Below are 23,403 nucleotides of genomic sequence, written 5' to 3' on the forward strand. Positions count from 1 at the left end.
CTCACAGTTCTGCATCCTGTGCTGTAACCTGCCATGCAGTTTTGTTGCCCTACCCCATTTCTGTTTGAAGCAGAGCGCAGCCTGGGAGGAGCAAGAGTTGTGCAGCTGCAACAGGGACATGTGGAGAAGAAACTCATTACAAAAGCTCATTACCAGACCTTTCTGATGTATGAGGGCCGGGCCAGGGTTTCATTATTGCAATCACATTTACACTCCAAGCTAGCTCCCACCCTGCTGAAGATCCAAACCTCCATGTCCAAAGAGGTGCTGGTTACCACCGCTGTGAGCAGGCTTCACACCTATATGTTTATTATATATACACATCCTGGAGGGACAAGGGAGCTCTTCCCACTGCACGTTTTTGTTGAATGATTGTCCATGCTGCTTGGTCAGGCGGCAACATCACTCTTCCCACGGACTCATATCCGTGTCAATGGCCACGCAGTTGTAGGCAGCATAACGCAACTTCTCTTCACACACCTTGGCTCTAGGGATGGCAGGAAGGGAGAGAAAAAAAAACAAAACAAAAAGACAAGGAGGAGTTGCCATTGCTGCATTTGCCAGCTGAGAGGACAAGATGCTTTCTGAGACGGAGGCTATGCTTCACCAGCCGCTCACAGAGAGAATCACAGCAGCCACATGGTACAGGCAAGGGGACATAAGTGTGACAAAGCGATGGGGCCCTATGGGCCAGCGCCAAGGTTAAGAAAAGAGCCCAGACACAGTCCCACAGATGTAGGGAAGCACCAAAACTTACGTGGCATAGTTGGGCAAGAAGAGGGTGCTGGAGCAGGTGGATGACTCCGGCAAAGCATCTGTCGTCTCAGAGCTTGGGGAGAAGGTGACAAACTGGTCAGAACCAGCAGGCCAGCGAGGCAGGGGAGACCAGACCACACATCCCTTTGGTGTGGGATCAGTCAGCCTTGCAGTCTACAGGAGAACAGACTCACCCCATCTTGTCTGGATAGATGTAGATCCGTGCTGGAAGGCGGCTTCTGCCAGTGACAAATCTGAGGAAGCGGCTGCGATCCTCTGTGAAGGAAAAGCAAAGACATCAGCAGACCCTATAGGGATATGAGATCGAATACAGCCATTTCCAGGTATCCCCAGCACTAACAAGTAGTTCCTTCAGCCCAGCTGCTTGTTTTCCTTGGCTCCCATCTGCTCCCCAGGCAGCAATGACGGTGGTTTCACCCTCCCAGTTCCCAGACATCATGCAGGGGCTGTGATAGCACAAGACACACAGGGACAAAGCAAATCACTTACCGTTGGTGAAGTTGTTGAGTGCTTCCCAGAAGTACTGAACACGGGTGTCCAATGGCTCAAAGTCCTCAAACCGGGCTGGCAGAAAGGATACAGAAAAAGAGTTTATTAAAGACCCAAGCTCCCTCTAGATAAGTTAGAGCAGGGCATCCCCTGCTCACCCAGCGGTCCTCTGCCAGCATAGGAAAAAACCTCAAGGTGCCTGCAAGGTGTGAGCACGTAGACCCAAAGTGCGAGGGACACATGCAATCAGGCCCCTCCCACAAAGCTCATCCAGATCCACATCTCAGCTCCACAGAGGCTCAGATACCGGCAGCCTAGGGATGCCCCAGCCCCTATTCTGAGGCCCAGCATGGAGAAAAGGGACACTCCTGACCCCATCAGCAGCCAGCTAAAGGCAAGAAGTATAGAGGCACACATTCTCACTGTAATAAAGGCTAGCATCAGCCTCCCACACCTCTCCTTGTCCCAGCACAGAGGGAAGACAGTCTTGTTTTCAGGGACAGAGTTTTGAGCAGTGCCCTTTACTTACTGAGCTTCTTCAGGGCATCAACTGTGACTTCAGGGTCTCCACAGACTTTTTTTTCCAGCTCCTGCCAGGTGAGGAGGTCAAGAACAGCTTGGGGCACCACCTTCAGCAGCCCAGCCTGCATGGCCATGATCTGAAAAGATGACAGGGCAGGTAAGCAGTATGTCTTGTGCATTTCCCTGGCTCGTGGTTGAGCCTAGGGACTTGACTGGATACAAGCCACATGACTGCTCAGCAAACGCTCTAAGGAACCTGAAGAAGGGAATAGGATCCACAGAGATGCATCTCAGTTCATTCAGAAAGTCTGTATCAGAGCTGGGAATAAAAGCCCATGTCTCCCATGCTGCTACAAGCCACTTTGCTTTTCAACAAGTCCATGGGCTCCAGGACCTCACTGAGGACTGCCTGCTATTGCACTAATGAGCACAGGGACACTCCACAGTGCATTTTCCTAGAAACAGACTGGGAGGGTATGTCTCTGGAAAATCAATGACCACTGCGTTGGTCATTGGTATGGGACAGCGTTACCTGCTCCTTGCTCTCCTCCAGTCGAGCCTTCTGCACCAGGCGGATGAACTCCTTGCGGTCCTCATAGCGCACCACAGTGCTGCTGCCATTAGGGATCAGCTCCACCATGCGCTGGTCACTCAGCACTGTCGTGTAGGTCAGCTCATTCCCAAATTTGAACTCAAAGGTGTCTTTGTCCATGACTTCCATCACCTCCAGGAGCTTCACCTGCCCAGGCACCAGATGAGTGCTGGTTAGAGAGATGCTCAGTAGGCAGTGGTGTGCCCGAGGCCCCATCTCCCTCCTTCCCAGACAAGGGCTGGAGTGGTGACTGCAACAGCAGTACAGGGATATGCTGCCCTAAAGCTGTTTAGCAGACCCTGGGGCATTGCATGCTTAAGGCGGTAGTCAGCAAGGCTACATCTCTATATTAGTTATAGGATGCATTAAATGCTAAGAGTGTCCTTTTTGTGTGTGTTTCTTTGACACATCACAGGAGGAAGCAAGTACAACACGGGGACAGGGACACAAATCACCACCTTGCTGAGTGCCACAAGGAGTAGGATAGGCACAGCCTCCCAGTCCCTCTCACCAGCACAGAGTCCACGGCAGGGAAGTCTTTGCTCCAGCTGACCTCCTCCCCTGTTAATTGTTTCCATACGAAGCCAGGAAGAGCCAGGACCTGAAGGAGAACAGGGATTTTGCTCAGTCTGTGTAAAGGAAACATCCCCAAAGACACAGATAGGGCTCAACTGTGCAGACACAAAAGAGGTTCGCTCCTCCCCTGTCCATATGCAGAGCTCATCACAGCCAAGCAGAGACCAGACACCATCTCCCAAGCTCCCAGCAGCACATCCCAAAACTCAGGCTGCAAGCTCTCCTAACCCCCCAGCCTCAAATCCTGTCAAACACCTTTTGTCCCAGTGTGTGATCACAGAGCCCTCCCATGCTCCTGTCGGACAAGCCGCAGAAGGGGGATAATGACTTCCTTTGCGGCAAACCTCCATGCAGGGATGGGTTTGAAAGCTTACCAGAAATTCCTTGCCCCTCAGAGCTGCTCCCATGATTTGCCCGATCCACTCATATTTTGGGAAGTCTTTACAGGAGGGATTGGGGACATACATGTCCCTGGCTTCTCCAGTGCTGTTACCCTACAAAAGCGAGAGGCAAAACTCTAAGTCATGATCTCAGTGCAGCATGAAGCACCACAAACTCAGTTCCTGCAGCGCCTCTGAAGTGGACTAAACCCCTCATCCTCCTTGGCAGTATTCCCACTGAGAGACAAGTATCCAGGCACTTGTCAGCATATCCTAAAATGAGATGCCGCAAAGTAATCTACCCAACCCTTAACGAAGAAAAGCTTTGGACCAGTGAAAGTAGGTCCATCCCTGGCATGCAGGGGGACAGGGACAGCACTGCATTGCCAGGCACAGAAAGATCTGCCTCAAATACCCCGACCCACAGCACCTGGTTGGACGTGCGCACAAAGAAGGGCAGAGGCACAGGGGTGTCTGCTGAGCTGGGACACAGCTCCTCCGACATGTCCGCCAGGCTGTCCCGAAAACCACCACCTGCAACCCCAAAAGAAGGGCATTTTTAGTGATGTGAACTCCCCATGTGCTGACCCTCAGAGTTATGGAGCAAAGATGAGGAATTCTGGTCCAACCTGGCCCAGGGCTGAGCAGAAGGTTCTTGTCAGAGCCTTCTGGCACCGAAAGAAATAAGACAGGAGAAATAACATCCCCACCTGTCCTGTGGAAGGTGGCCAGAGGGAGCATTGGCACTGCCAAAGCTGCTGTTAGTGACTAATGGAGTTCTGGTCCCCATCCCAGCAAGCAGCACTCCTTAACCAAGACATGGCCGGGAGAGGCAGGACACGGCAACCTTCCTCCCCTCTCTGCTCCATGGGCAGGAACACTGGGAGCAAATGAGAGCCCCTACAGGAACAGAGTCACCCCATCAACCCCCGATTCTGCTCCAGAAAAGCCCTTGCCTCACACAGCCCCTACCTTGGTCGATGATGCCCTCTGCAATGAATTTGCACTCCCACCACTGGTCATAACGCAACGGCCACCTGCGGAGAACCAGGCATCATCTGAGGTGCTGCTCAAAGCCAGGGAGATGCTGGGGAGGCAGCAGGCACAGCAGGGACAGCAGGGGACTAGGGTGAACCAGCCTGGGTTTAGGACAGGACAAGATCTCAATCTCCAGAGACAGCTGCATCCTCAGTAGCAAGGTGACACTTTGGGGAACAGGCCCTGATCCCACGGTTGAGCTGGCTCCTGCCCTAGCAAACCCCCTCCAGAGCACAGGACACATGCAGGCTTCCCAAACACCCTGCTGTGACAGAGGAGATAGCTCCCAGCACTGCATGATCCCGTCCCTCCCCTAGACACTGCTTACCTATAATCTAGAGGCTTTTCAAACTTGTCTGAGGGTTTCAGGCCTTCATACACCTGCAACAAGCAGAGAAGATCAAGGCTGGTATCCCATCTCCAGGGGAACCGGTGCCAGGTGAAGGCAGGAAATTGAAGGAAATCTGGTTTGCCCCAAACCTTTAACTACTCACTAAAGCTGATCTCTAAATGGTCTAGGAGTCTTTCATTTTTGGAAAAGGGAACATAAATTACAGTGCTAACCACTAACCACTGTATGGAGCTTTCTGGCCTCGGAGGTACATTGAACACATATTAACGCTCACAGCAGTCTGAGCTCTTTGTGCACACACAGAGCAATAGATCTTTTGGAGGTGGGTGGAGAACAACAATAGGAAGATCAGCATTGCTGTAAAACCACGATACAGGGCTGTATGCATCTGCATTACTGCTGTCACACATGAATTCTTTGCTGCCCTTTCAGCGTAACAAGATTATTATGCTCTGCATTAGCAACATGCCACAGAGAGCATTCAGGATAGAGACGAGACTTCAACTCAGAGATCCCAAATCCCTCCTAGAAGTTATTCCTGGATATGGGATCATCAGCACATGTAATTGTAGAGCCTATGAGTCATGTGAAGAGGCCTTGAGGACTCCAGGTGTCTCCAGCTCCAAGGTGTCCCTTCCACCTACCTCTGTGTCGTTCATTTTGGCTTTGGGATGCCCCACTCTCCCCAGAGCACCGAGGACCCTTCCAGGAGGGACAGTACCTGGGTGAAGACAGCATTCTTGCAGCTGGGGTCCAGGGCAGGGTTGTCTCGGTGCTCCATAGCCAGGCGTCGGTTAATATAGAGCCGCGGCATGAAATTGGGCTTGCTGGTCTCCGAGTCCTTCAGACACTGGGTAATGAGAGCTGTGCGCCTCTTGGACAGCAGCAAGAACTGCTTGATATGCTGCCAACAGGTATGTCCAAAATGTTAGAGGCATCCAGAACAAGCCACTTACTTCCTACCAAAGGCACTGCACTGCCAGGTCTCTCCCCTTCCCAGGGCCACTGCCTTCCACACACAGACACATTCTCCTTGACAATATTTGATCCACCTCTGCCTCTGAAAGGTTTTGCTTTCTGGCTTCAGGGAGATACCAAGCCATCCTCTCTCCATCAGTCAATATCTGATGCCAACACTCCAGTGTTGCTTGTTCTGTCCTTCACCCTCACTCTCACCAGAACACCAGTCTTACTATCCCTCCTATTTGTAATAAAATCAAGTCCTCTAAACAAACAAGAATCCTCAAATGCTACATTGAACTGGCACATGAATTACAATGCTTTCTGACACCAGGCCTGGAAATACACAGAACAGGGCTTCCCCAACAGTGTCTAGCACATGTATTCTGGGAGAGAACGTAAGGAAAAGAGACCACTCAGTCTTATGAGAAAGATGGAAATCAAAAGCTTATTCAAGCCAGAAAGAAGCTACTGGTAAAAGCCTTGCTGTTTGAACACAGCCAGCTCACAGCTGCTGGCAGCAAGTGCAGGAACAGAGTGTCCTGGGCTGAGATCTCAGAGGGGATGTGTGTCCAGCTCACATGCCCAGTGCTGCTATGGTCCAAGTCCTTTTGAGGGTGAAGTGCTCTGGTTTGATTCTACTTGTTATCCCATAGCTACATGTTTCCACATCAGTGTTTTAGCAGGAAACTAGGCTCTAAACAATATCGCCTTTCACAGCTTTAATGAACTGAGCTCAGCCAGGTATTTCCCTTGAGCTGCTTTAAAGGCAACAAGCACTGCCTGCCTCCCTTGCCACAGCCCAAACACAATCACCCTGCCAGACTGCGGCCTCACAAGACACAGAGGGAATCACTCACCTTGAGTTTGCTGAACGTGCCAACAGTGTGGTCCCAGGCTGGCACCAAGTGATGCAGGACACTGTCCAGGAGCTTGATGAACCTAAATCCCAAAGAAGAAGGTATTGCAACACAGGAGGGACAGGGATCTGCACAAGACTATTCCAGACCAGACACAATCAGAAAAGCAACAACTGATCCAAACCCAACCCAGCACAGTCTTATACATCCTGGAGTACTAAATTCCCACTCTCTGGGCACTGCAGGGACCTTGCAGCCCTTGCAAGGGACTCTGTATGCACCTGCCCCCAGCACTGCACAGATATGCTGTGCTTGCGACACACAAGATACTGAACCTGAGCTGCAAAATTCCTCTGAAAATGTAGGGGAGTTACCCCAGAGAGCCCACATTGTTCCTAAATGACTCTGCTGTTTTCTCCAGGGTCCAGGATGCCTGTCCCGAGGGGAGTCACACAGCTTTACAGCTTCCAGCCATACTCGTGCTGGAGATGGCACCAATCCCTGCAGATAACGCCACCCCACTTGTCTGCCCCTCTCCATACAGTACCTTTGAATGAGCACAGCCCGTCGGTATAGCAGGTCAGGGTCCGTCCCTTCTAGGCGAGGGTAGCGCACTAAATTGGGCAGCTGGAACATGTCAGCGCTGAGCCCCAAGTCCCTCTGTCGGGAGGATTTGATTTTGATGCCTCGGAGGCGAACATCAATCCCATCATCTGCCAAGGAAGACCATGGATGATACACTAAGACCATGTGAAAGCAAGCCTTCCAGCATGGGAGGTCTATAAGTAAAAGCACTAGGAATGTGACCAGCTCGCCCAGCTCTAGGGCTGGGCAGTGAGAGCCTGGAATATTTATGTGAAGAAGAAGCGGGGCATTTACTAAAGAAAAAAAAAAAATTGAAGGCAGAGAAAGATAGGATGAAAGCTGAGAGCTTGCAAACCTCCAGGTCCCCCTTGAGTTTCCCCGTGGTTCTTCTGCATTTATCTGAAATGGCCCACAGGACCAAGAAGTACAAGCCACAGGAAAAAACTCTTAGTGTACAGTATCTTACAGGTGCACTATGGATGTGGTCATAACACCCAGCCCTACCTCTGCACTCCACAATCCGGATCTCGATTACAGGCAGGTGTGTTGTCATGTCCTCAAGGACGCACACATCCCCAATGTAGCTCCTGCAAACACAGCAGAGATGAGGGCTGCAGAGCTGTTCCCTCTCCCATCCTGCCAAAATCCACTCAGCTTCTTGGAAGGGAAGAGGGTTTGCATCTTTTGAAATGGGAGCCTGTGGCAGGAACCCAGACTCAGTCGCCTACAACATGGCCTACACTGAATGCCTGAACCTGCTGGTGCCTCAGGTCCAGGCAACGTGCTCCCGATGGGTCCCACAACTGGAACAGAAGAGCCCTGAGGATTATGCTGTCTGCTATTGTAGGCAGAGAGAAACCTCAGCTCAGAGATGGAAAATGCCTGTCCCAAGGCCCTGGGCCTCTTAAGCCAGGCTGGCGCTGGCACGACTGCTTGGAGTCAGGGTATCTAGCACCTCTGACCCCTGCAAGGGCCACACTACCCTCTTCACCTCCATCCACTCACTCATCAATGCCGACGTCGTTCAGTTTCTTCAGATTGTCCCCCTCACCCCCGTACACAGCGACTCGCTTAGGCATGAAGTTCTCATCGGTGGTATCCACTGTCAGCAGGAGCTTCCTGCAAAGGAAAGCATGAAATGAGAAGGTAACTGCATCTGAACACCCACTGCTGCTCCCCTCATTGCCTGGTCACGCTTGTTATCAAGCACACGCAGCTGGTGCTGGGATCCCCAGGTACCTGTGACAATGCCAAGACCCCTTCAAGCCCAGAGACAGAGGGTTGAGGGGCAGGGAACGCAGGGCAAATTTGGGCCATGAGGGACTCATGCAGAGAGCGGGGGCTGAAGGGTTCGCCCCAGCTGTGAGCCAGCACACAGGGGAGAGGTGCCTCACTTGACAATGGTGCCTTTCTTCATGTTGAGCCGCACCCAGTGCTGGCCTTGGGACCCATCACTCTCCCAGTACGTGTCGGCGTGGCTGTCAGTCAAGCATGACACATTGAAGTCCTCCTGGAAGAGGGCAGTGAATGAAAGGAAGATCAGATTGAGGTAGGATTACTTCCCCTTAGTCGTTACTCTCCTTATGAATCTTAAGAGCCAGAGGGTGTCAAACTGGCCCGTTCCCTTTGCTGGGCTGTGGGTAGACTCAGGGAGTACAGAGCACACAGGACACTGGGGCTGATCCTACAAGGCACACAGAGCACAGAACATCAAACCCCCCCTAAAATCAGCTTAGCAGCTAATATTAGCATTTGCTTCTCAAACCACAGCCCCTCCAGGGGCCATGTTACACAATATGCTGCATGACACTCCCCAGGCTTCTCTCCCACATCCTCAAACACAGCCCAGCCCAGCACACCAAACACACTCCCCAGCCCCATGGCACAGCGGGGCTGATGCAGCCTTGTCCCTTTAACCCACCGTGTAGGATGAGACATCAATGCTGTCCACATACTGCTTGACGCTGCCCAAGTTCTCATCCTCCTTCCCAATGTGATCATAGAGGAAATGCACCAGGTCTTCGTCACATTCATAAGTCCATGTTGGGGGCACAAACCTACCAGGGAAAAGGGATTAACGAGTCTGGAGAGTCAGAGGCTGCCAGGCTAATAGGTCAGGGAAGGCCAATCCATGTCCTGCTTGCTTTGGTCTTGCCCTGTTTTCTGCTTTGTGCAGGTTTATCTAGGACAAGACTGTGCCAAGCAGAGCTGTTCCCCGCTGCCTGTCTTCCCCCCTCTCCCCCCAGCCTGCAGGAGACGGCTGTCTGAGCAGCCAGGGAGAGGCAGTGCCTTGCACCCAACCACAGCAGAAGCTGGGAAACAGCTCATACCGAAGCTTCTCTACTGCGGCCTCATCCTGCTCCATGGGCTTGGGCTTCGCTCCGAGGCGCAGGGAGTACGTCAGATCCACCACTTGCTCCCATCTGAAACAACCCAGAGGAGGGGAGAGTGAGAAAACCCCAGCAGAAAGGAAGAGCTGGAGGTCGAGGAGTAGCTGGAAGAGGCGGATTTGGGTTCAAAGCCCCACTGCGCTCCATCCTCCACCACTCCAGCCTCATCCGCTGCCCTTTCCTTTCCAACTTCTTCCTGCCCACAGCCCGCCAGGCAGGTGACAAGCACAGTGACCGAGCCAAACCCAGTTAACCCCACCATCTGGCATCCCTATTGCCTTGCTTCCATGGAAGAAGTGGCCGAGCGGGCCGGGGGCTCCTCAGCCCGGGGCAGGAACGGCTGCGGGGCCGAGACTCCGGGCAGTTGGGCCGGGGTGAAGGGGGTGTGTGGGGGGTGGGAACCTCCTTGCCCTCTGCCGTGCAACGGGGAGCCGGGGAAGCCAGGGACGGCGACCTAGCGGGAGCGACGGGAGGCCCCGCACCTGATGACGGGTTTGTAATCCACCCCGAAGAGCTGCTGCTGCCGCTGGATCCGCTCCGTGGACTCCACCGGCACCAGCCGGTCCCCGCCGTCGGCGTGCTTGCACACCAGCACCCAGCCCTCCTCCAGCTCGCAGCCGCTCCGGTACTCCTCCAGCTGCTCCTGCGGGGGACGGGACGGCTCCCCTCAGGGGACGGGACCGACAGGCCCCTCCGCGGGCAGCGCAGGCCGCAGCGGCCCTCCCGGTCCCGTCCCCTGCCGCCGTTACCTTGCTGAGCTTGACCCAGAGCCCGGCGCCGTTGCAGTACTCCTCGCCGGTGGCGCGGAGGCAGCCGCCCTTCCGCACCTCGATGGTGGCCCTCGCCGCCCGCTTGCCGCCCCGCGCCGGCCCCGGGCTGTCCCACACGTTGAGCAGGCTGCGGGCGGCGGCGGCGGCGGGGTCCTTGCAGATCTTGTACTGCACCTCCCGCGGCACGTAGCAGAGGGCGGCGGGCAGCGCCCGGGCCCGGCGGAAGCACTCGCTGCACTGCAGCAGGAACCGCAGCCGGCCCAGCACCTGGTGCGGGGCTTCCCCGCCCGCACGCATCGCGTACCGGGTACCGTGGACGGCGGGCCGCGGCCGACCCCCCTGCACCGGCGAGTTTACGGCAAACCCCGCCCCGCCGACCAGGCAAGATGGCGGCGCCCGGTGGGGCGGACGTAGGGCAAGATGGCGGCGCCCGGGCCGCGTAAGGAGAAGGGAGGAGCAGGGCAAGATGGCGGCGTACAGAGCCACAGGAAGCCGGGCAGGATGGCGGCGTACGGAAGGGGCGGGGTAAAATGGCGGCGTACGGAGAGGCGGGACTACGGGAAGATGGCGGTGCCGGAGGGGCGGGACGGGGGCGGGACGGACCCCGTCGGGAGGCAACGGAGTGGCCGGGAAGCGGCGCAGGAGGATGGAGGGCGGCGAGCGGCTCGTGTGAGTAACCGGGGCAGGAGAGGGCGGCTGGGGCGCAGGCCTGTGCCTTTTCCGCCGCACCGCCCTCCTTGGCCTCCGAGAGTCGTGAGGGGGCGGTACGCAGCGGACCCTGCGCTGGGGACACTGGTGTGGCCCAGGGGATAGTGCTCTGGCACTGGGGTCCTGTACTGGGGACACTGGTGTGTCCCTGGGGATGGTGCTCTGGCGCTGGGGTCCTGTACTGGGGACACTGGTGTGGCCCTGGGGACACTGGTGAGGCACTGGTATGGCCCTAGTGCTGGATCCAGGATCTTCCACTGGGGTCACTGGTGGGGTGCCGGGGGGACTGATCCCACACTGGTGGGGCACTGGGAACACTGATCCTCCACCGGGATGGATCAGCAAGGACACTGGTGTGGCAGTGAAGTCACTGGCCCCACACTGGAGGTTTTGGGGACTTTGTCCCCGTGGCCCCCGCCTGCCACAGCTGCTGGCCTTCCCGGTTCGCTCCAGCAGCCGCTTGATGGTGACACTGTGGGGGGGAGGTTGGGGACGCGTGGTTGCCACCTCAGCAGGCGCCTGGGCCTCCGGGGGCTGCACAGCACAGATAGGGGCTGGGGATGCTGGTGGCAAGGCCACCCGCCCCTGCGCCCCGCTGGCCCCAAATCTCTCCAGGCGGGAGTAACTGCTGGCCCCGATAACTTAATCTGGTGGGGCCCTGGGCCGGGCATGGCCTCTCCCAGGGAGGGCCCCAGGAGCCCAAGCAGGAAAAGGCCATGGACCGTGATGGGGACCATTTGTCACATTTGTTACAGCTGGGCACAAGCCCTTCCCTGCAGTCACCGGCCGGGGAGCAGGGACAAGCCACTGGCCCTCGCACCTCCCTGTCCTCAGCTGTGGGGGTCTGGTAGGGCACCCGGACCCCTTGTGGGTGACAGCCCATCTCTGCTCTTGCATCCACAGCCCCAAGGGCTTCCCCAAGCTGAAGAACGACACGTTCCTGCGAGCGGCGCGCGGGGAGGAGACGGAGCACACCCCGGTGTGGTGCATGCGGCAGGCAGGGCGCTACCTGCCCGGTGAGCGGGTGGAGGCGTGTGGGGGGAGGACGGACACAGCGAGGGGGGCTCGGCACACACCCCTGTAACGCTTATGCCGCTCCCGTGCAGAGTTTCGGGAGACCCGGGCGGCGCAGGATTTCTTCGCCACTTGCCGGAGCCCTAAATTGTGCTGTGAGCTGACACTGCAGGTGAGCAATCCCCGGGGGGGGGTCTGTGTGTCCCCACTCCCTGCCCAGATAGGGACAGGGAAAAACCTTGGGTCTGGGTGGCCCCAGTAAGTTGTGCAGCCCTTGGGGACCCCGGTGCTTGTCCAGGTCCTCCATGGGGAGGAGGTCCCAGCCCTTCACTGATGCTGCCTCTTCCTCTCTGCAGCCACTCAGACGATTCCCCCTGGATGCTGCCATCATCTTCTCTGACATCTTGGTGGTGCCCCAGGTGAGACCCTTGGCAGATGGTGGGCGGCAGCAGCTGAGAATGGGGCTGGGTTCAGGGCCACCCCATTCCTGCTTCTTCCATTCTCCCTTGTCCCCAGGCGCTGGGCATGGAGGTTGTCATGGTCCCTGGCAAAGGACCCACATTCACAGAGCCCCTGAAGGAGGTGGAGGATCTGCTAAAACTACGACAGAAGGTGGACGTGACAGCAGAGCTGGGCTACGTCTTCCAGGCCATCACGCTGACACGACACAGCCTGGAGGGCAGGGTGCCCCTCATTGGCTTCTCCGGGGCGCCTGTAAGTGATGTGTCTCTTTCCCAGTTGGGCTTCTCTATCTACTCTTTCTTCTGGGGTGATACCAGCGATGACACCCCCAGAGCTATAAGGGTGCGTACGTGGGGGAACATTCAATGCAGGAGCAGCTGTGCCCCAGGCTCTGGGGTGCTCACAGGTCCTAGCTTCAGCGCTGTGACCAGCCCCTCACATCTTCTTCCACCTCTGTCACCCTCCTCACTCCACTTCTCTCCTTCCTACAGTGGACGCTCATGTCCTACATGATTGAAGGTGGTGGCTCCACTACAATGTCCAAGGCTAAGAGCTGGCTCTACCGTCACCCCGAGGCAAGCCACCGACTGCTGCGGCTGCTGGCCGATGTCGTCACTGACTACCTGGTGGGGCAGGTGGCTGCTGGAGCGCAGGTGTGTCCTGGGGCATGGGGACAGGGACACACAGGAGAGCAGAGACTGGGGGCAGAGAGCAGAGAGGGTCCAGCTTCTGAGAGGAGGAGGAGGAGGGACTGAGGTGCGGCTCTCAGTCCCATGTCCCTGGCAGGCGCTCCAGCTGTTTGAGTCCCATGCGGGGCACCTGGGCCCGGAGCAGTTTCAGGACTTTGCCCTGCCTTACATCCGAGACATCGCCCAGGCTGTCAAGAGCAAGCTGAAGGAGGAGGCACTGCCCCTGGCGCCCATGGTGAGTTGGGGCTGCCTGGATTGACCTTGGCATCTGGGGGCTGTGGGAGAGGGGTGCATCTCCTGGTACCTGCCTTCCCCACTCTAGCCCGTGGTGAGGGGCCTGACCCATAGCAGAGTTACTGCCCGTGTCCTCCCTCCCCAGATCATTTTTGCGAAGGATGCACACTACGCGCTGCGTGACCTGGCCCATGCTGGTTACGAGGTGGTCGGTCTTGACTGGACCATCCGGCCCCAAGAAGCTCGGTAAGAATCCGTCAGAGCGCTCAGGTGCCTGGGCAGCACCCTGGGCTGGGTACCCCGACCTCTTCCTCTGCCGTGGGCCATCCCAGGCCTGCAGGTCTCTGCTCCAGAGGTGGGATAGTTGAGCCCTCATGCCCACAGCAACTAGGGGCTGCACTGAGGGGGCCTGTGGGACCTGCAGTGGGGGCTGCAGGCACCCAGCTGCTCCCAGCCTCTGCGCCACGCACAACAGCTCACCTGCTTCCTCCCTGCTGCAGCGCACAGATAGGGAAAGACGTCACCCTGCAAGGGAACCTGGATCCCTGCGCTCTCTACGCACCCAAGGTAAGCTGTGGCCATCGCCAGCAACAGGGGCTAGTTCCAGCCTGTGTTAAAGGTCTCCTGCCTCAGTTTCCCCACCTGCAGTGCTGGCTCATGTCCCAGCAGTCCCCTAGGCTGGCTGGGGACTGGTGGGGGTGGAGTACCCTGGGCTGAATGAGGCTGACACGTGGCTTCCCACCGTGCCTACAGGAGAAGATTGGCGAGCTGGTGAAGAAGATGCTGGAGGGTTTTGGGACCCAACGCTACATCGCCAACCTGGGCCACGGCCTCTACCCCGACATGAACCCTGAGCACGTGGGTGCCTTTGTAGAGGCCGTGCACGCTCATTCCCGCCACATCAACAAGCACAGCTGAGCTTGGGGGTTTGGGGACAGGACTCCGGTTTGGGCACAGTCACCCCAAGTAGTGTGTTGTCACAGGGCTCGCTCCAGGTTGGGCTGCAGCAGCATTAAACCAGCACCTTTTCCACAGCAGCCGTGTGGCTCTGGCTGGGGGGGGATGGGCAACTGGACGGCCCTGGAGGAGATGGGCAGTGGTGGCAGCCTGGCAGTGGGGCATGTGTGGTCAGGGGAAGCCCCTGAGCCCCGTCCTGCAGGTCAGAATGGGGACACAAGGATGCCAGCAACATGGTGTGGGGGGGATGACTCTCCCTGCTGGGCTGCAGTGTTGTGCCAAGGGCTTGTGAGGGAGGATGTGAGCCCAGAGCACGCTAGCCATCTCCTGGCACTACAGATGTGCTCAGCCCTGCTGGGGAGGTGGGCTGCCAGAGGTTGGGGGCTCACAGCCTGCCACTGCCTTGACTGTCGGCCATGCCACAGGCCTGCTCCGGTGGGAACAGGCAACACGACATTGACCCAGGGCATCCCCGAGGGGGTGGGAGACCCAGCAGTACTCACGTAGGGGACAGCTGGACACAGGACAGGAGCCCTCCAGACACTACCACCATCAGCACCCTGCTTCAGGGATGGCATCAGGGACACCACGGCCCTGGCACTGCCATCACCCTCCTCCAGCTCCCAGAGCTTCTTTAGGACCATCCCACTGATCCTTGAGATCTCTCCATGCAGACTTCTCCCCATCTCCTCTGATCCTTGGAGCCAAGTCCACCTGGGGCTCAGCAAGCCCTGCAGAAAGCAGCCCTGCAGCACCCAGGAACCCTGGGTTATGACTCTGCGCCACCCCATCCCACGCCACAGCACACTCACTGCAGTCCAGGCTGGATCAAGACATGGGTGCCAACACTGCTCTAGCTGGCACGGACGGGGCAGTGCCACCAGGGTGGGCAGGGACCTGCTGATGTTGAGCGTGGCCAGGAATTGCACCTTGAAGCAGCCAGGGTGCCTTCCCACTGCTCCATCCCCCTCCTTGGGGTGCAGCAGCTGGGTACCGTGGGGGGGCTGTGATGCCACCTCCTCCCTGGGGCTCTGCCCTGCTTGCGACGCCAGGCTGCCCACCATGCGTCGTGACCCCTCCGACTTCAGAGAAAGGCAGCAGAGATACAGGCGGTAACGTTCATCCCTTTTATTATTAAACATCAGATGAAGAGGTCGCACACACACATACACGCACGCACGCAAAAAAAAAAAAATTTAAAAAAAAAAAAGGAAAAAAAAGAGAGAAACAGACTGGTTGAAGACCGCTAGTTTGGTGGTGACAGAGACTGAGTACAATTGGTTTCCTGGCCGGAGCGCTGACACAAGTCACTTGCCAAAAAATTAAAAGTCAAACCAGACAGCAGATAACTAGCCCACGTTCTCTAACTACAAGTCACTGTCCAGCCCAGCCCTGGCACCCCCCCAGCCCTCCCGACCCGCTGGCAAAGAAATGAACCGAAACCAAAGAGCCGCCGGCACGGGGCTGGAGAGTCTGCCCCTGGCATGGGACGAAGCCGGGATGGGCTGAGCGTTGGCCGCACCACGGAGCCGGGAAGCAGAACGGTGCAGGGAGGTGGCACGGCTGCGCCTGTCCCCCCCGTCCCTCCCCAGGAGCCGGGCAGCCCGGTGCCCGCAGCCCGCCCAGGCACCTCGCACCCCTGCGCCCACCGGGCGACGTCTGCATACGAGGTGATGGGCTCGTGTCCTCCATCGCCAGCATCCACGCGCGTCCGAGCGAACGTCGCGCCCCCGAGTCCCTTCCTTCGCCGTCCTCAAGCGCTGGGCTGCCGCTCCTCCTTCCGTCCGTCCGTCTGTCCGTCCCAGAGCTGCGAGTCGAGCGGACGTTCGCCTCCCCCCACACCCTTCTCGCTGCCGACGGTGCCGTGGGAACCTGAGAAATGTTCGCGTGCCTCCTCCTCTTTTTGTCTGTGGTTTTGTTTTGTGTGGTTTTTTTTAAATAATAGTTATAATAATAATAATAATAATAGCAATAATAAAAATAATCGCCCCAGCCCACGACAATTTCAAGTATCCCCCAAATAAAAGACAGAATTATAAATAATTATAACTTTACAATTTAATAATTGACACATATACTATAGTATTTACAGTATCATAAATGCTTTTTTTTTTTTGTGTTACTTTTAGTAAGCAATCCCTGAGAACAGTTACTTTAACTTGTTTTTATTGAAGTATCTTCACAAATAGAGGAGTTTGCATGTCTCGGGCGGGCGGGAGAAGCGCTCTGCAAAGCCATCGCTTTTGGTGACGCATGAGGTTCTAGTGTTGCGGGTTTCTTTGCTCGCTTTTTTTCTTTTTTTTTTTTCTTTTTTTTTTTTAAATTCCCCATGTAATTTTAAAGATTTTTGCACTTAGCAACCTTTGGATCCCTCCAGCGACCGCTTCCTTCAGGAAAGAGGTATTAGATTTCCAGGTTAGCTTTTGGTATTGGCAAAGGAGGGCAGGGGGCTGAACGAACCATCCTTTTTCCCCGTGGTTGCCTTTTGGTTTGTGCCCAAGGAATCTCTGGATCCTCTCAGCGTGTGAAATGGTTAAATCCAAGAAAGAAAAAATATTAAAAAAAAAAAAAAGAAATAAAAAAAAAAAAGAAACAGAAGACCAGAACAGAGCAGCCTCTGCCAATGGGGGGGAAGGTGATCTCTGCTTTCCTTCCTTCTTCTCTCCCGAGTCCCCGTGCTGCGGCCAGACCCTGCCAGTGAGCATGGCCGGGGCCAGGGCTCACCCAAACCGTTCCCGCACCAGCAACATCAGTTTTTTCTTGCCTTTGTAGATTTGTTTGAGATTGTCAATGAACTGGGCGAACTGTATGTGCCCGTCCTGCGCCAGGAGGAAGGTCTCCCTGGCCTTGCTGAGGAACTCGATGAACTCCCCGTAGTGCCGCGGGCTGATGTGGGTGAGCCGGGAGTGGGTGGTGTTGATATAGGCGCTTATCGTCGCGTCCAGCAGCTGCCGCAGCGGGGCTTTGTCGGTGGACATCAGCTTCCCCGAGTTCCTGCGGCCGGGGATGCCGGCCAGCCCTGGGGCCGTCATGGTGCAGCGGCGAAGGATGTCCGAGAGCACCGTGGCACAGTGCACGCTCTTCACCACCAGTGGGATGATGGCCGCCAGCTCATTTTTGCCCAGAGAGTGGCTCAAGGCGCAGGCCCAGAGCACGTCGTTGATGGCCGGGTGCGTGTCCTGGTTGTAGGCCAGGTTGAGATGTGTCATGGCCAACGAAGCCAGTTTGAACGCCCGGAGCGGGTAGCCCCGGTGCTCCATGTAGCGGGCGATGGTGAAGAGCTGGGTGTAGGTCATGCCAGTAGAGGCGGCGTCGATGACAATCTGGTAGGCGGTCTCGAAGGCGATGTGGTCCTTCTCGCAGAGGGTCAGGGCAGACAGGGCGCAGTTTTGCGGGTCCTTCATGGCGCACTGCAGCGCCAGGGTGCGGGCGCAGCTGGCCAGCTCTTCCCGCTGCGGGTAGTCCAGGCTCAGGCGCAGGATGGTGTTGTGGGACATCACCGTGGCCGCCACAATGCTGGTGGCTTCCGTGGGAGTGAACAGCGAGTACCAGCTCTGCAGGATGCTCACTAGGGCCCTCACCCCTGCAAGAAAACACCAGGGTCACGGCACAGCCCTGGAGCCTGGCTCAGATCATGGGGCTCCTCCAAGTCCCCAGGTGTCCAGAGCCAAGGCAAAGCCAGCTCGCGGCAGTACTGAGCTGCTGCCTCTGCCCCAGCAGGGACAGGACAGATGGGGACAAGCAGAAGCTACCCTGCGCTGCCATGCTGTAGGGCATAGCGAACACCGCTGGCCTGGCCTGGGTACAGGGGACCTCTCCCAGTCCCAAACCTGGCCACCGCTGTGGCCCCAGCCCTGCCAGCTGGTGCTCTGAGGCGCATCCAGTTACCCAGGAAGAAACGGGAGACCCAGGAGAGCTCAGATGCCCAGGGTTAAGAATGACCCTAGGATCTCCGTGCCCACCCGGCTCCCACCACATGCGGGCTGGATCCGCCCAGCACGGCGAGGCACTCACCCACTTCAGTAGCGCACGTCACCAGCCACCTCACCATCTCCCGCCGCCGCCAGTTGAGGGTAGACAGGGTCATGCGCATCACCTGCGAGGCAAACTCGGGGTGACCAGCTGCCCCAGCGGGCTCCAATGAGGCCACCCAACACAGTGGTGCTCTCCCAAAAATCCCTCTGGCCCAGCTGGCTACCGGCTCCCCAGCACTGCCTTGCCTCCACCCAAACCGCAGCGGGCACAGGGGCCTCCCAGGGCTGAGCTCCCCTGCTCAGGGCCATGCTGGGATGAATTTACTGCTTCCACAGGGGACCGCCTGCTTGGTGGAAGACCATCACCAGCGCCACTGCCGTAGCACGTGGGGCAGAAAGCCCACCAACATCCCCAGTGCCATCCCGTACCTGGAGCCCCAGCTCCAGTGCCACGTTGAGCAGTGTCGTGTCCGAGTTGCTGTCGGCCGGTGTGGCAATCTTGAATGCGTCCTGGGCCAGCTTGAAGATCAAGGAGGAGGAGTGGATGTTCTTCTGGATGGCCTCCAGCACCGTGCGTAGGCGCAGCATGTCCCCTGGGTGCAGGCAAAAACAGTCAGATGGTTTAGCCTCCCCCCACCTTGCCCTTGAGCCTCATCTCCTGCCTGCACTGGGGTAGTGAACAGCATGGTCAGCCCCTCTGGACACGCACGCGGAGGGAAGCACAGGGACGCTGGATCAAGCCCTGAAGTCCAAAAGCAAAATGGGACGTTCTCCCCAGGAGATGACACATCCTACAGCACCCATCCTCCCTCAACATCATCCTCTTACGGAGAGCACAAACAAGCTTGAGTGATCCCAGACACGTCCTGGAGCATTAGCAGACATCTCCAGGCACCTGGATGTTCTACCCTGGGCTCAAGTTTGACAGCTGTACAGCAGACTCTTCCCGACAAAGGAGGGGTTTGGGGAGATGCCCAGCACTGAACGGCTGCAGAAAGGTCAGTCTTCATTTAGAACATTAAAACGAAGAAGAAAAGCTGTTTGCTACACACATACTGTCTTGCCCAGTAAGTCCCTTCTCTCTGCAAAGCTAGCAAAGGCTGGGCCAGGGTCACCCAGACTCACTGCGCCTTGGTCCTGGATGTCCCAGGTCAGGCAGGCAGCTCTCATGACTGAAACAGGCTGAGATAACCCCAAAGAAGGGGGTTTCTGGCACAACATCCCATGATGCTGTGGGTCTCCTGACACAGGAGGCCATGGGTGCTAGGCACTGGAAATGGGACGGGATCTTGGAAGAGGGACCTCATCAAGGCATATTAATATCATGATCCTGCGTCTAGCTTGGGAAATCCTCCTGCCAGTCCCTGTGGGACACAGGGTGCGGAGAGGGACCTTTGACGTGGGTGCAGACCACAGATGCCAATGTGCCACATCAGGCCCCTCTGCTTTGTTCCGGATTCATTCTTCTACTCCCATCGTATAAACTGAGCAGATGAACCTCATGCAAAGGAAACCAAATAACGCACAGCAGTGTGAAAAACCTAGCGCTGCACCTGGGCACGCACAGACTTCTCGCTAAATAGCTGATAGCTATTTAGCTATTAGTGACTAATAGCTAAAGATATCGCCTGCCACCCACAGCAGCCGCTTGCATCACCACCAAAATCCAAGCCTGCCTAAAATGGCTCGCGGGGGCGCAGGCAAGCAAGGCTGCGAGGACGCAGGATCACATTAGGACACGCTGCGGTGGGGGAACACCTGGGAAAGGGACAGTGGGAAAAACAGGTGCAATCCAATGGCCCTACATCACCCAGAATAAAAACCTCATCCCCATTAGGTGGTGGAAGGGAGGAGAAACTAAAGGATAAGCCAGCTACCATCAGGGCACTGCAAGGCAGGTGCAGGACACCATCACCACCAGCAGCCACCAAAGCAGCCAAGAGGAGGAGGGCTGGAAGAGAGAAGAAGCTGCCGAAGCAGCAAGGCTGGAGCTTTCTGGCAGCTCATTTACCTTCCACCTCACTGGGGAAGTGGCACCTTCCCCATCAGGCTGGCAGTACTGGAGGATGGAGGCCGCCGCAGACTGTGCGGAGCAGTGGTGGGCAGTGGTAACTGCTCAGCTTGCCAACCCTCATGGGGCACAAGGCGCTCGCCGTCCTGGTGGGGCTGGTTTCTGGACAGAGGGATGTTTAACAAAAAGCCCGTGCTCGCCTTCATCATTGTTCCTGGGCAGGAACCAAAGAGGCCTGACAGACCAGCAAGGAGGTGTTTTAAGAGCACCCCCATGGCTGGGACCAAGGTGTCCCACCCAGTACGGCTGTCCCCATCTCCAGCCCTGCCAAAAGCCACACGTGGTTTGGTGCACAGGGAGGTCTCCTCCCTCCTACAGTCTGTGCGAGATCATTACCACAGGGCAGGAAGAGACAAAGCAGAGGTAAAAGGATAAGCAGCTTCAAACTAAACCATGGCATGAACTCATGACGCATCTGGCAGGGCTAGCTGACCTGGCAGCTTACCATGCTGCTGGGCAGGTATGGTCCAGCATCACCCAGGGGCACTGCCCAGGATCTGCAGCACTACGGTTGGTATCCCAGGGTTGGCAACCGCAGGGTCGCCTGAACCTCCTGGAGAACCTCCTGTCCTGCCCTGCCAGACCATGATGAGCCTTGAGGCCCTTTGGGACAAGAACCCCGGAGATCCGGACTCCAGTGGACTGCTTCGAGGCCAGCTCACCATGCCCTGCCCATGGTGGGCTACCAGTGGAGCACTCAGACGGTCTCTGCCAGTGGCCGAGGGAGCAGAAGCAGGAGCTCCCACTTTTCTCCAGGAAAATCCCTTTGATGCTTTTGTGCAGCATCATCCCATCACCCGTGTCCCAGAGCTGTCCCCCCCACCAACCTTTGGCTGCCGTGAGCATGGTGGAGGCCAGCTCGCACTGCTGCGACTCCAGGTGCCCCAGGGTGAACCAGCGCGGGTATCTGCTGGGGACCACCGAGACCAGGTGGTGGGGGTGAGTCACATCGCCAGATGGGGCCGTGGTCTCCAGGACGGGCAACCTGAAGGATAAACAGGAGGAGGCAACATCAGACCCCAACCCACCCCTGCCTTCGCCCCCTCTCCCCAAGGCACTGGTGAGGGGAGGCAGGGGCTGCCTGCAGGCAGCTGCCTGCAGCGCCGCCTTTGAAAGCATCCTGCTGCCGTGCACGTGTGGGGGCTCCTGAGGCAGCGTGCTCAACACATGGGCGCAGGGATCAATCTGAGTCCAACTTGAAAGGAGAAGAATGATCCGTGAAGTGATTTATAAACTTGTAAGAAAAAGCACAAGCCTCAGAAAAAAAAGGAAAAAAAAAAAAAAAAAACCAAACCAAAATCCCTCCTCCCTCTCCGCTCCTTTCATGTCAGAGTGCCCGGCAGAACTCCTGGCTTTATCATCTGGTTCTTCTTAAAACGCCCGGTTGTGATCAGAAGCAGCGGCACATTTCCCCAGGGCCTCCGCAGCCGGTTTGGGTTACCTGCTTTTGTGGGGATATCTAAAAGCCTGGAAATTCCGGGGGAGAAGGAAGCCTGAGGAAGTGGAGCAGGAGTCTCACGTTGCCAGCCATGGTGCCAAAACCATGTTGGCTCTTAAAGCCCTGAGTTGGTGCTGGTGTCACTAACTTGATGGCCAGACGTCCCCCTGCACATGGAGAGCAGCCAACTGCCTTTGCTTTCTTCACTCGCAGGCTTGGAGTACCCACAGGGCAGCAGAAGCCCAACCGTCCCAGCCCGGGTCAGAGACACCCCGACACAGGGGGTCCCAGCTGGGAGCAGGGGACAGGCACTAACAGATGGTGAGGGAGCAACGTCTGCCCCCAGGGCCTCAGTCCCACTCCTGCTCGGTGGCTGGAGGTCTCAGGTCTGGTGGGGCATGGTGTCTCCGTGCACTGCAGAGGCCCTTGGCTGCTCTTTTAGGTCTGGCTGTCGTCCTGAGCAGCTCTTCCCAGGATGAAGGGACTTCAAAATTTCTCTCAGCACTGGGGAGAGATGGCCCATTTCACCGAGGAAACGCCGCAAGAAAGATGGTGTCAGAGGGAGAGGGCACTGGGATGCACTGGGGCTGACTGTCCTTGAAGCATTGACTCATTTGGGAGATCCCAGCATTTTCAAGACCCATTCGGCCCCTGCCAAAAAACTGCAGTACACAGGCTGATGTCTGAGGTGTGTCATGCACCGGGGAGGGAGATGGGGCAGCTCTCGGCACCAGCCCTGTCCCCAGTCCCAGAGACGGAGCTGGGCTTTAATGGAGAACACAGTGCGACTGTGCCCGGCTCTGCGACATCCTGGAGCCCAGGGCAAATCATCTGCCCATCTGTGCCGGGATAACAGCCCTTCCTGCAGCGTGCCCGAGGCCTGGCAGACAGAAGGCAGATGACAGCACCATGCCTCCCTGGGACCTGCTCCAGAGGAGGACGCCTGTCACCAGGACAGGCAGGTGGTGGTCCAGCCTGGAGCGAGGCGCTGGGCAGAGGGCTGGACCAGCAGACATTATCACACCCATGCAAATCCCTATGGAGGGGGCTTGAAAGCCAGGAATCACCCAAACAGAGGGCAGGAGTCTCTTTGCACTGCTGCCTGGTGCCCGGGAAAGCCCTACACGCTGCACAGGATGATCCCAGGGACGGCAAGCTCCAAGCCTGCCTCCACTCCCATCCCTGCTCCAGGGTTACAAAGCATCCCGGCTTCCCGGCAGAGCAGAGGAGGGAGGCGCGACTGGGGGGCAGAGACAGAATAAAACATGCACCAACCTCATGGCCCGCAAAGCCAGCTTGTACGCCAGATCTGCATCATGGGGCAGCAGGGCAGAGAACAGGTATTTGGCAAAGGTGTGCATGGGGACGCTCTCACGGTGGATGACTTCTCCCAAGCCGCTGAAGGGACCACCTAGGCAGAAGCAGAGCCCATCATCCCTAATTAGCACAGCAGGATCTGTGGCTGGGGTTTGCACCACCTCAAAGCTTTGAGGATCTGCTGAGCAGCTCCCTGGTGCATTACTCAAGTTGGACTCAGGGGAAGGGGCTGCTCCTTCCTTTTCTAA

General features: G+C 57.0%; 3 protein-coding genes across 4 annotated transcripts in view; 1 reads left to right on the plus strand and 2 right to left on the minus strand.

Annotated features, from left to right (window-relative positions):
• Positions 1-281: 281 nt before the first annotated feature.
• Positions 282-10,610, minus strand: LOC128913417 (E3 ubiquitin-protein ligase HECTD3-like). The gene is made up of 21 exons (XM_054210946.1): positions 10,271-10,610; positions 10,004-10,164; positions 9,462-9,554; positions 9,053-9,188; positions 8,526-8,641; positions 8,137-8,250; positions 7,636-7,718; positions 7,094-7,259; positions 6,547-6,628; positions 5,448-5,630; positions 4,703-4,755; positions 4,309-4,373; positions 3,767-3,870; positions 3,331-3,450; positions 2,892-2,981; positions 2,321-2,527; positions 1,796-1,925; positions 1,267-1,341; positions 951-1,032; positions 758-829; positions 282-487 (listed from the first exon to the last, which is right to left on the minus strand). Exons 1-21 carry the CDS (start codon positions 10,586-10,588, stop codon positions 403-405), a joined length of 2,535 nt encoding a protein of 844 aa, XP_054066921.1. The 5' UTR covers positions 10,589-10,610; the 3' UTR covers positions 282-402.
• Positions 10,611-10,711: 101 nt separating this feature from the next.
• UROD (uroporphyrinogen decarboxylase) lies at positions 10,712-14,432 on the plus strand. Its single transcript, XM_054210947.1, is given in 11 exon segments — positions 10,712-10,768; positions 10,770-10,960; positions 11,903-12,015; positions 12,106-12,185; positions 12,370-12,432; positions 12,530-12,727; positions 12,967-13,128; positions 13,262-13,399; positions 13,544-13,644; positions 13,899-13,965; positions 14,152-14,432. Coding segments are annotated over 11 exon segments (1,335 nt in total). The 3' UTR covers positions 14,317-14,432.
• A 758-nt stretch (positions 14,433-15,190) lies between these two features.
• Positions 15,191-23,403, minus strand: part of ZSWIM5 (zinc finger SWIM-type containing 5) — a 102,144-nt gene continuing 93,931 nt past the window's right edge. For both annotated transcript variants that reach the window (XM_054210944.1, XM_054210945.1), the window contains exons 10-14: positions 23,114-23,249; positions 21,228-21,385; positions 18,759-18,922; positions 18,370-18,451; positions 15,191-17,938 (exon numbers count right to left, since the gene is read on the minus strand). In XM_054210944.1, coding sequence (XP_054066919.1) covers positions 17,076-17,938; positions 18,370-18,451; positions 18,759-18,922; positions 21,228-21,385; positions 23,114-23,249 — 1,403 coding nt within the window. In that variant the 3' untranslated portion in view covers positions 15,191-17,075. The remainder of the gene's footprint in view (positions 17,939-18,369; positions 18,452-18,758; positions 18,923-21,227; positions 21,386-23,113; positions 23,250-23,403) is intronic.

This window comes from Rissa tridactyla, chromosome 8 (assembly GCF_028500815.1).
Source record: "Rissa tridactyla isolate bRisTri1 chromosome 8, bRisTri1.patW.cur.20221130, whole genome shotgun sequence".
Lineage (NCBI taxonomy): Eukaryota > Metazoa > Chordata > Aves > Charadriiformes > Laridae > Rissa > Rissa tridactyla.